General features: G+C 40.0%; 1 protein-coding gene across 1 annotated transcript; it reads right to left on the reverse strand.

The window, feature by feature from the left end:
• Nucleotides 1–9,147: 9,147 nt before the first annotated feature.
• Nucleotides 9,148–11,814, reverse strand: LOC101853772 (venom allergen 5; the record flags this gene model as incomplete). The annotated part of the gene is given in 2 exon segments (XM_013080101.2): nucleotides 9,148–9,984; nucleotides 11,695–11,814. Coding segments are annotated over 2 exon segments (542 nt in total), but the record flags the coding sequence as incomplete, so codon positions are not given.
• Nucleotides 11,815–12,607: the final 793 nt, after the last annotated feature.

A 12,607-nucleotide genomic window follows, 5' to 3' on the forward strand; every position in this document is an offset into this window, starting at 1 on the left:
CACACACACACACACACACACACACACACACACACACACACACACGATTGCTTGAGCCAAAGAAAATTGTAATATTTCACTTTATGTAACAAGCAGAAAACAAAGATTGTAACCTAATTTCTTTCTCTCCTTTCCTACTTTTACTTTTACTGTTTCCTTCCTCTGGTGTCCTTAGGATGTCGAAGCGAGGCACATTACAAGTTTCCGTCCTGTGCTAGGTATGTAGCGTCTGTGATATATATGTTGTTCCAGGACCTTTTAAACTCCATCCAGCCAGGTCTTTCTTGGTCTTCCTCTTGATTTGAAGCCGGATTCTCGGGTGTTGTAAGCTCTAGCCACTAACTGTTTTTGGGGCATTCTGGTTGTATGACCAAACCGTTTGACTCTTTGACGCTATATACATTTTTATTACTGGTGATATTCCAGTTTGTTGACGTATGTTTTCGTTTCTTATGCGGTCTCTTAAATTCTGGTGACGTTCATGGTTTTTTCGGAGACACCTCATTTCACATGCTTTGGTTTTTCTTTCTTTCGCCTTGTTCTGAGACCATGTTTGGCACTGGTATGTTCATGTTGGCATGAAGATGCTGTTAATGAGCAGGGATTTCACTTCGGTTGGGATGTTCTTACGGCTGAGCAGGTGTGCTAGCTGGTAGGTCACTGCCTTTACCTTCATAGTTCGTGTTTCTATTTCTTTGTCCATACGCCCATCTTATGTGACGATGCTTCCCAAATATTTAAATTCCTCTACTTGTTGGAGCTGTGTTCCACCAATAAGAATGTTAATTTTCCCCGGGTTTCTGCTGACCTTCAAAACTTCTGTTTTTGAGATGGAAATTTTCATGTTCAGGTGTTTACATTACTTATTTAGTTTTGTGGTGCGTTTTTGTCATTCCTCTTCATCTATATTTAATATACTCTGGTTATCAGCAAATAGAAGTTCGTTCAGTTCAGTGATGCTGTCATTTGCTGCTTTCGTGATCTTATCCATGAAAGTGATGAAGAGAAGCGGAGAGAGAACACACCCTTGTCTCACCCCAGACCTGATGGGGAACCAGTCCGATGGTCTTTCTGTTGATCTTACGACACACAGGATGTTTTTTTAGAAAGTGCCATGCTGTTCTCCAGCAATTGTACTCTAACACCATATTCCTCTAAGACTCCCCAAAGTTGACATCTATCTCCCCGGTCGAACGCCTTTTTTCTGATCCATGAAGATGATATTCTCTCCTTTCACTTTACTTATTTTAGAATAACAATTATGGTACTCCAAGACGAATTTAAAAAAATATATACATGTATATATGTGTACACAGTGTGTCCATGTGTAAAGTATTATTTATCTGCACAGTTTGTCCATGCACATATGTATCTAGTATTTACACTGTGTGTCAATGTATAAAGTATTATTTATCTACACAGTGTGTTCATGTATATATGTATCTACACAATGTGCACATGCATGAAGGAAGGCACATCTGAAATGTTTTTAAGAATTTCTCACGGGTGCTGACTCAGAGAGAAAGAGAGAGAGAGAGAGAGAGAGAGAGAGAGAGAGAGAGAGAGAGAGAGAGAGAGAGGGAGAGAGGGAGGGAGGGAGGGAGGGAGGGGAGAGAGAGAGAGAGAGAGAGAGAGAGAGAGAGAGAGAGAGAGAGAGAGAGAGAGAGAGAGAGAGAGAGAGAGAGAGAGAGGATAGAGGTGGGGGTAGAAGGGGAAGGGGAGAGGGGGGGGCACAGGAGAGTGAGAGAAAGAGAGAGAGATAGATAGATAGAGAGAGAGAGAGAGAGAGAGAGAGAGAGAGAGAGAGAGAGAGAGAGAGAGAGAGAGGGTGAGAGAGAATGAGAGAGAGAGTGAGAGACAATGTGAGAGGGGAGTGAAAGGGGGAAAGGTACTCAAGAGAGATAGAAAGAGAGAGAGAGAAGGGATATATATATATATATATATATATATATACATATATATATATATAAAGAGAGAGAGAGCGAGAGAGAGAGAGAGAGAGAGAGAGAGAGAGAGAGAGAGAGAGAGAGAGAGAGAGAGAGAGAGAGAGAGAGAGAGTTGACGTGAAACAACAGGACTGTTGAACGTAAAGTTGGCCAGCTGTCAGAGAGTTCTCTTCATCTTCCAACGCTCCCTTGATTTAAAATCAAGGAGACAAACGAACAAACAAATGAACAAACAAATAAGCAATAACCCCCCCCCAAAAAAAAAAAAACACAACAAAAAACAAACAAACAACAAAACAACAACCCCCCCCCCCCCCCCGAAAAAACCCAACAACAACGAAGTAGATTAAGTTACAGATCATGGAAATAGCAATGACGTTAGTGTAGTGTAAATTCGAGACCTCATTGCCAACAAAATGAATGGTGACAGCGGGACATCTGTCGTGTGATTGATCTCCAGAGCGAGAAGTCCCCAAGAGCTCTTCGTTACGCTCTCTCGCCCAACGTGCTTGAAGCGGCAACAGTAGGGGGGAATTTTTGGCACTTTTAATTATGAGTTTGAATGATAGATCTATATTAAAATCTAGGTAAAGACGCTTGCTTTTTTTCACCCGACACCTAGTAGACGTTGTATTGACTGCTGGTAGTAATTGAGCTAACTGGACCCGCTAGGTCGAGTGGGCAGCAAGAACTCTCACAGTAAGTTGGAAATTGAAACGTTATTTGACAACTACTGGACACAAATATATTAAGTAATTTCAAAAGTGGGGTCTTTGGTCACCAGTCAAGACAACGAGCTATGAAAAAAGAGTCTAGGGAGTGCGAGAAAAACATTTCGAGACCTACTCGAATTCGAACGTTGAACTTGGGCGAGGTAGATCTAGATCACGTTCGGTGGTAATTTATAATACACAGCTGTCTGCATGTATGTTATAGGAAGATGTGTTGGCCTACTCTTGGTCCAGCCAATTCATTCTAATTGTAGAATCTCAAGCCCCCCCCCCCCCCCCCCTCTTTCTCTCTTCCTACTTAGTTCCAACGCATTTGCCTTTTTTTTCGGAAAACAGATCTACAGCGTGGCAGCTTGTTATAGCTCAAACTCTATATTTATTCTGATGAAAGAAAGTTATTAATTACACCGTAAACCAAGTTTTGATGGCGCATGTGCAGTTTATGATCACTGTAACACGCCTATGATTGTAAAATATAATGAACAAAATCTTTAAATATTTATAAAAGTTTGCTTATAGATGTCACTGAAACTAATAAATGTGTTAATATAATAATTTGTTTAAGTGAACAATAAAAAAAAAATCGTTATCAAATAAAATCTCACAGTTTTTGGAACAACAGCTGTGATTTTTATTTTAATAGAAAATATTTTATCGATTATAACTTCCGCTGAAATAGATGGAACAGCTAGTGACTTGCCATCCGACAATTTTCTAGAATGTTGTTCCGGAGGACGCTTGAAAATCCCCCCCCCCCCCCCCCCCAAAAAAATTTCAACCCCCCCCCCCCCAAAAAAACCCCAACAACACAAAACCAACAAATGGACAGATATGTGTTGACAGTACGCCAGCAATAAAAATGTTCATGCCGTTTAGGTTGCCATTGATCCTTTCAACTGTCTGAGGGTCGGTGTCTTGGAAAATTAGAGAAAAGTCAAACGGTATTAAGAACATTAAAATTTTTCGAACGAAAGTGTAAGTCAACGGTTGCGAATATGCTGAGGACTTTGTGGGAAAGGAGAGAGAAGGGGGGGGGGGGGGGTTACGGCAAATTTACATGTGTGTGTGTGTGTGTGTGTGTGTGTGTGTGTGTGTGTGTGTGTGCGTGCGCGTGCGTTCTAGCGCGCGCACGTGCGTGTATCAATGAACAGAGGGGGAGATAGATAGATAGATAGATAGATAGACAGATAGATAGATAGATAGATAGATAGATAGATAGAGAGAGAGAGAGAGAGAGAGAGAGAGAGAGAGAGAGAGAGAGAGAGAGAGAGAGAGAGAGACAGAGAGAGAGAGAGAGAGAGAGAGAATGCTGGGTAACCTTTTTTTTATTTACAGGAGTGGTGTTAACATGTATGGGTGTCTGTCGGTATTTCAGTTTGTGCGTGTACATGTGTGTATGTTCGTGCTGTGATGCTAGATTGTGTGTCAAACACGCCTTTTAAACCCCCTGTCATTTTCACCAAGTAGATGATCAATAAATCATGATTTATCTTACAATATGTAGGCCTATGACGTGGTAATGGTACATGGAACACCGTTAGGTGGTAGACCAGATGAGTAAGGTGATAATACAGTACAGAAACTATAATTATGGCAATAATTAATAATTATGATAGGTGGTTGGTGCGGGCATAGGTCTACAGTTGACGCTTCTTGAGCATAACAATATTGGTTGATCATTGAGATTTTATGGTAGTCATGACAATGCGCTTAGTCTGGAAGCGTGGTCGGTGCTGTGGTGTTGTAGCAGGGTAGAATTGTCGAGACAGGTACCTTGGGCACGTGAATTTAATTATATTGGAACGGCGGTAATGACAATTGAATACGTCAATAGTGCGATGAAAGGAGCAATGGTAATGGCATACAGATGAAAGCTACAGAAAATTTGGTGAACTCATTAAACACATATTTAAGTCAGCACAGCCAGATAGAAGGCACATCACCATAGCGGAACGCAGCCTTCACGTGACCTCTCCCCTTGGAGTTGCCGAGTTAGGTAGATCCTTGAAAATACAACACCCAATTTTGAGTGTTTTGCCCCCTCAAGGCATTTTTGACTGGCTTTACTGTTTGTTTAAAAAAAAACAACAACTCACGTCCCTCCAAGTGTAACAATAAATATGGAACAACAATGTGCACTATCTTGGAACTGTCCACTGTTTGCTATCACAATGTTGGGTAGGCTGCTTCCGAAATGTTATCGAGCAAGGGCATTGACAGAGCCACCACATTACCCAAATCAGCCTCCGTTAACAGGTAATCACGTCAGCACTTTAGAGCTTCAGCTGGAGAAGTCTTTCTCGTTTTGTTCATATTATGTGGACATTTCGTTCTTCTGGACAGTTGAATACCACTGCTTGTAGCTTATACACCATACTGCCTGCTCGTGCCTACTTCAAACGTGCTATGTGAATCTTCAGTTAACTTATAATAATATAGATCTAGTATTAGTTTTGGCCTTTAACAAGCGACTCGTATTTCTTTCTATATCATGGTCCGAAATGTTACCTGTCCTCTCGCTTCTTTCATTCGTGACTATCTTTTTTATTCTTCCCGCCTAATTCACTTGTCATTGACCCATTATTTTCTCTTTCTCTTCTTGGCTTTTAATATTATTTCAAGGGCGAGGTGGATGTGTCTTACGCGCCACCAGTCTCTGGATGTCTCGTTTTCTCAAGTGCCCACGCCAACATAATATCAACTCAATTCAACTTTTGTCAAAAACAAGTCTAATTACGAGAGCTGTTGCGTTGTTTTTCTTACCGTAACCAATTGGCAATATTGTTATTTCCCGTTTGATATGTGACATAAATTAACTTCACAATAATCCCTGCCTCTCTACAAAGGTGGAAAAGGGACCGAGGCAGTCATTTCCCTGTAACAATAACAATGAGAGAAGCCAAACAAAGAATGCCCTGCTCATAAATATTCTTAGCCTTATTCTGACTGTATAATACCCACTGATTCAGTACCATTGGACAACGACTTTATAACCCAATTCTGAGAAAATAATACTGCGTTGAAAGGAGCGTTAAATCCGTACTAAATCTACGTAAAGAGAATGTAAGAGAGTTGATGAGTCAGCGAGAAACATCTATATCTGACGATCCTTAATTGGTCATGGCCTAATGATCCGGGCCGGCTTAGGGTCGTGACTTTTCTGAACTAAGAATTTGTTTTGGATTCTCTTGTTAGCTTACTGAGACTTGAGTAGATGAAAGTGAACATTCAAGCTGTTCCCTTCCCTAAAGGGAGGCATTTGTTAGCTGGGAACTACTACATTTGCGTGTCAACATTTCTGTGGGAAAATCGGTTAAGCCACGTAACAAACAAACTTCAGCATTACCTTTAATCAAATTTGTAGAGCTATGCCTGTGAAAGGAGATCACAGACCAGTGTTTGCGGCGCAATGGTTGGGCTCATCGTCGTTGTACGCAGTAAAACCCGGGTTTGATTATCGAGTCGGGAGGTCTTTCTAAAATCAGGTGTCTCCGTTTAGCAGTTAGTTAGCTGATTTAGTAGGCTAGCCCTGATAGGCAAGATCGAAGTACATCGCCTCCTGAATGATCTAAATTTAATCGATGCAGAAGTGAAATATCTCAACAAAATAAGAGACCACACTGGTGAAATTTATATGAAGACTTTTGGATTTTATTTCCAGCAATGTTACTAGAAATCCTGACTAGGCTTGCTTTTCGCTTTGTCTTTTGTTTCTAGCGTGAGCAAATATGAAATAATTTGATTTTGAGTAATTTGACATGACTTAGTTGGTCTACTTTTGTAAATGCTAGCGTATTGTTGTGAAGTAACAATTTACCCCAAGCTCATCCAAATCCTAAGAGCGCTATTCCAAAAACACCAAATCGACTGTCTTTAGAAATGCCACCACTGTGCGAGTCTATAAGGCTTTACTTTAATAAAGCAAATGACAGGTTTCAACCCTGTCAAAGATATGGTTTACATTGCGGGACAAAAATTAAATGTACCGCCCAACAAACAAACAAATAAACAAACAGACAGACAAACAAAACAACAACAACCTGAAAAAACAACAACAAACAAACAAGCAAAAAAAAAAGAAGGAAAAAAACCGCGTTAAGATATAAAAGTTGCTTGTTACTTTTTGGGTTGTCACCTAGTTCTAATACATGCTTTCCTTCTCTGGAGAAAATGCTTCTTTGAAGTTTTGTGATGTCTTTTGGGTACCGTCTCCAGATCTTCACGATTTATGTAAACAAATTAATAAAATGTACATAATATACAGAGTTGCAAAGGTTTTGTCACACCAACCGTAAAAGTACAATAACTCATTTACTGCTCAACATAGCCAAGATAAATTGGGTACACGCGATCTTCATTCATGTTCTGCCAACATGACTTAAAAAGAATTGACAAATGTCTTTCCTTATTCAAGGGAGATAATTTTATTCACACTGACTCTTGCAAAATCTAAATCAAAGTTTGCTCAGTACGGTGTGTGGCCTCTTCCAGCTTGAATTACTGATACACAACATCTGTTCTTTGACTGAATTGAAGTCCTTATGGTTGTCTGAAGAATCCCCTGCCATTCCTTGTGAAGTGCATTCTTCAGTTCCTGACCAGTTTGTACGGAGTACGGCCTGTTTCTAATCCTCCAGTCAAGGTCATCTTACAAATGTTCTGTTGGGTTATGGCTTGTGAATCTTGCAGGCCAGTCCAGAACAACGATTTGATGTGTTTGGAAGAAGTTTTCATTGATCTTAGCCATTTGGGGTCTGGCGTTGTCTTGTTGCACATTCCATCATCCGTGCCATGTAGCGTAGTCACCATGACAAAGAATTTCGTCACAATACTGTCGTTATTTGAGGTTGCTTTGAAAAGTAACTAAAAGTATACGATAATAAGCAGAGATTCCACCCCCTACCATCACATTTCAGCCACCTTCGGGCCTCTTGGGGGACGTTGGATTTGTGAAATTTCTCTTCTCTTCTTTTAAACACCTTTTCTCTTCCATCAATGCGACGAACTGAAAACCTGAACCATTGCTAAAAAGAACACTTTATCGGCGTCTTTAGTTCTATTAACAATGTTGCTGTGTCAAAATTTGGCAATTTCTTTTATGAAACAGGGTTAGCATGGCTCCATATAAAGGGCGATAATCACATAATCCACGACCTTATAAATGTCTAATAGTGATGTTTCAAGACAGTCCGAAGTGCCCGGCAGTCTTTGCACTAAGTTGGAATGGGTTTTCAACTTGGGTGTTGACAATAACCCAATTCTGATGTCGAGTTGTCGCCCTTGGTTGCCTACGTCTCGGTTTGCCTTGGACAGTTCTAGTTATGTTAAAACGTTTGTTCACGCGTTAGATGGTTCCTTTGCAAACATTTACGAGTCTTGCAACAGCAGAAAGCGCAATAAAAGAATTTATCACACACACAGCCTCTTTATTTTCTGAATTTATCATTTCTTAAATTTTGAAAACAGGAGAAAAGTTTATCCAACCGTTAAAAAGTACGGTATTTTGTGTGTAAGGTGTGTTTACACATTGTCTACGTGACTCAAAGCAAATTTTGTGTGTAGGAAGCGTTGATTTCAACACAGACCGAGAGAAATCAATACCAACACTTTGTCCACGTACTACTTCCGGTTTAGGATTTCTTTGGTCTGCTCTTGCACAGGAAGTCTCATAAGTCCCACAAGTCATTCTTTTAATTTATACTGCAATTCTTACGCTATACCGAAAATTATCGTGATATAATAGGTGTGACAGAACTTTTGCAACTCGGTATACATTCAATTGCACACACACACACACACACACACACACACACACACACACACACACACACACAAACATACACACACACAAACGTACACATACATACACACATACATACGCACACACACGCACAAACACTTACGCGCCCACACCGTCTGGATTTTGTGGGCTGCTGTATACTTTTGCAATCACTCATGCATTTACTGACCAATGTAAATGCTTTTCGGCACATGCATTACCAATAAGAAAGCCTACACATTTTTTTTTACTGATATAAAATGTTAGCCATTATTTTTATATGAAAAAAAAAGCCCCAAACATTTTTTTTCTCAAGTTTTCACTCTTTTACCATATTTTTCACCGACTTCTCTGAGGTTTATCGTTGTACTTTAATGACATTTGTCATGCACATATAGAACTGGAGCATGGATTTATCGTACACGAGGACTTTTCCAATATCTATTGTATATTTTTACAAAAAGCGCCATTTTTTTCAATTGTCCAGCTTTGTCATACTTTAACTAAATAATTCTTCAGGATGTAAAAAAGTGGCTCCTAAACAATGCTAACAGTCCTCGATTTTGCCTACCTATTTGTGAAGCCCGTTCATATTCCAGGGGTAAAGTTCGGAAATAACGATTTTGGCCCTCAGGTGGAACATCTGCCTTAAGTAAAAGGCTCAAAAATACAAAGTAAACCAACACAACAGTGAAAAACATCACAGACTTTAATCAATGATTTTATTTCGGATTCGGCTCAAAAGAACCAATGTGCAGTTACATTTGACTCTTGGCCTAATATTTTCAGTCGTTGGTGTTTTTCTGTTGTGCTTCGTAGACATAATTTATATTTTCAAACTTTGTGCAAGAAAATGAGACTTAGTCCTTGTATATCTTTAGGTAACTGGAAAAGATCGCCTACTAAAGATACAGCCAAGGTAACTTGAAGACTGAGATATTATCAGTTCGAATAGAAATGGCATAAACAAATAATACATCGGATATGATGCTACCGGACGACCAGATGAAAAGAGGAGCCAAACTGAAAAAAGGACTTTTAAGCTGAAACTTCAAAAAAGTTATTAAGGGTAGAAGCGATTTGCTGTTTGTATCTCTGGAGCTGGTCTAGTAGGGCGGGACGTAGATCTTCTTTCCGGTCAAATCATTTATGATAAGATTCCCTTTCGGTGTGTACTCACAGAAGACGTAGGTACCCCTAGGATAGGGGCCGCCCCCATAGCAGTGACCGACGGCACACCCCACTTGTGTGGTGGTGTTCCATACTTGCTGCGAGTAGTGACCGCACGTCTCTTTCGTTTTCGGCCCGTATGCGCATGCCCAGTCGGGTGTGACGTATTGGATCTCGTCTCCCCAGGCTTGGGACGCCGTTGTGGCTGCCACGTCCGCGTCCAGGAAATGATAATACATCATGTAGAGGTTTTCACCGTACTTCTTGGCTGGGTCGTGCTTGTACTCGCATTTGTCCACCCGAGCCGCGGCGTAGTTGGCCAGCTCATTGGACCAGTACAAGAGAGGCATATTGGCTCCTAGATAGTTTGTTTTTCCGGATCCGGATTGGGAAGGGGGGAGAAAAAAGATTGTTAGACCCTAACTGTTCTTTTCTTCTGAGACTTTGAGCAATGCTGAACTAACAGTTGTTTTGTCTGCGTGTGGCTGTTTTGTGAGATTTGAAGTCAACCTGTTAGAAAACTAATCCCTTCCCACCCTTTCTTCACTTCGCTAACTCCCTCCCTCCCTCACCACCCTCCGCCACATTAGGCCCTAGCCTACACCCAAATAGTTCTGTTTTGAGTTACTAAAAGCGTACATGTAATAGCTGAGTCTCCCATTCGAACAAATAAGCTTGGCCAAAAAATGTGTACTATTCAGATCTCGTTCAGATTCGCACTCCAAAATACAAGTATCTTGGCCAAGTTTGTAAGGTATCCTTCACCAAAGACTCCCCCCCCCCCCCTTTACAGTTAATTGAACATAACACGGGAAATCAGTTTTATTACATTAGTCTAGCGAGTAACAACATGCAAACAGGATAATAAATATAATATCCTATAGCTGAAAAGCTAGTTGCTTGTTTGGCTCCCAAAACGCAAAGTTTGTTCGCTAGTCGCTCCGCTTTTTTCGGCGCGACTTTTTCCCCCAGATACCAACGAGATCAAGGCCGAAGCTCTGATGAAATGAAACATTACGCTATTTTTTCATGGACCAAGCTTAAGTTTAGACCAACAAACTTCAACTGAAATGAACCCTATCTTCCGTCTCCTCCACACACACACAGTGCTTGCAACAAAATAATGATCAAGTCTATGCTGCGTTCGAAAACAGAACAATGCCATTATTCTCCATCTAAAAGAGCTCAGATATATTCCGTCCATAGTAATATTATTTCGTTGGTGTGCACTGTCCTCTAGAACTGTCTTGTCTTTGTGATCCTGTGAGGTTTTCTTAGAGCCGAGAACTTCAATATTAAAAGTCCATCCCCGAAAGACCGAGAAAAGATGGTGGATAGCCTTTAAAACACAGATAAACATAATCAAGTTCAAGTGGTAAGGATTCGAACGAAGGTCCTCTGATTCTTACCCAACCACAATGATGCAAACTGAGCTAGTATTGCACCCTTCTGAATGAAAGTCACATTATTATACACAATATTGTAAGATAAAATATTATATACATTATTAGACGCATTATCAATATAAAACACGTTATTATGCACATTATAAGACACATTATTACACAAATTATAAGACACATTGTTATACACATTATACGACACATTATTATACGACCCAAAGAGGGACATAAATATGTTCTTATGCATAGTAGAATTGTAAATAGGCGGATCAATCAATGTCATGCTTATAACTGTGCCTGAACTGCAAGCGGGGAACTGCTGCTTTTTCTTTCCTAATCCTTACTATCGCCATTTTCCCTCTACTTCTTTTGTATGTTTGTCACACTCTTGTGACCCGTTATTTTCGGGGTGCCTTGATAGTCAAAACTACTCGAAACAGACTTTGTGCTGTTGAAGCTAAAGAGGTGAGCAGAGTAAGCCGGATTCCCTGTAAGGGCTTCTCTGTTGACATCCACCCCTTGGCGCTCATATGACCTAATGCAGTTGCGAGCGCTCTAAAACTTCTACTAAAACTAAACTAAAACATTATACGACACACTATGATACACATTATACGACATATATTATAAACATTATAAGATACATTATTATACATGTTTCTTACCACAAAGACATCCTCCACAGCTTAATTTACAGTTGGTTTTCATCCAAGCTGAGTATCTGGTACAATAGCCGTTGTCGGCCCAGTACGGGCAACTTCCATTTGTGTCTTTACAGTCGGGCTCTGAAGAAAATCAACAGTTTTTAAGAAGGATTACAAATGAAGTACATAGCTTGCACCGCAACAAACAAATGCACTAAAAGTTTTTTTTTTTTAAATTAAAGATATTTTAAATATAGTGCATAGCAGAGGCCAATCATGCTACCCGATTACATGATTGAGTTATTTTTGCGTTGGAACCCTTCATTGATATTTAATAATTTCATGTAGTTTAAGAAACGTGGGTAATGACGGATGAGGGGTGGGGTGCAGCTGAAGAAGTGCGACGGTGAATTCCGTGTAAGGTGAAATCTTTGTCAAATGACTTTCAAAAGTGGCATTGCGAAGTAATAAAAATAGTACATACAGACGTTCTCAAATACGGTAGCCTATTATGGTTTAGTATTTGTAACATGAATTAATCAACAAAATTAAATGCATATCTGAGCGGGTTTCCTAATAGTTTTGGTTACCTGTTATTTGAAAAAGCCCGAAATCGTACAAGGTCAACATAGTTTAATTTTCGTGGCGTCGTATATCTATATAGTATAGGCTTATATATAATTATATATCGCCATCGTCATTCATCATTGCCCTAATATATCGAAATACGAGGTTTTCTGGAGAGGCAAGAAACAGTTATATAGTGAGTGTACTATATTACTACTAAATGTTTAATACGTCTAAATCTGTGACCGGTACTATTTTACTATTCCAGCACACTTTCATTTTTATCAACATTTTGACATACTATTGTGGACATGCATGCACGTTTGTGCGTGTGTATGTGTGTGTGTGTGTGTGTGTGTGTGTGTGT

Source organism: Aplysia californica, unplaced genomic scaffold, assembly GCF_000002075.1.
Source record: "Aplysia californica isolate F4 #8 unplaced genomic scaffold, AplCal3.0 scaffold00075, whole genome shotgun sequence".
NCBI lineage: Eukaryota > Metazoa > Mollusca > Gastropoda > Aplysiida > Aplysiidae > Aplysia > Aplysia californica.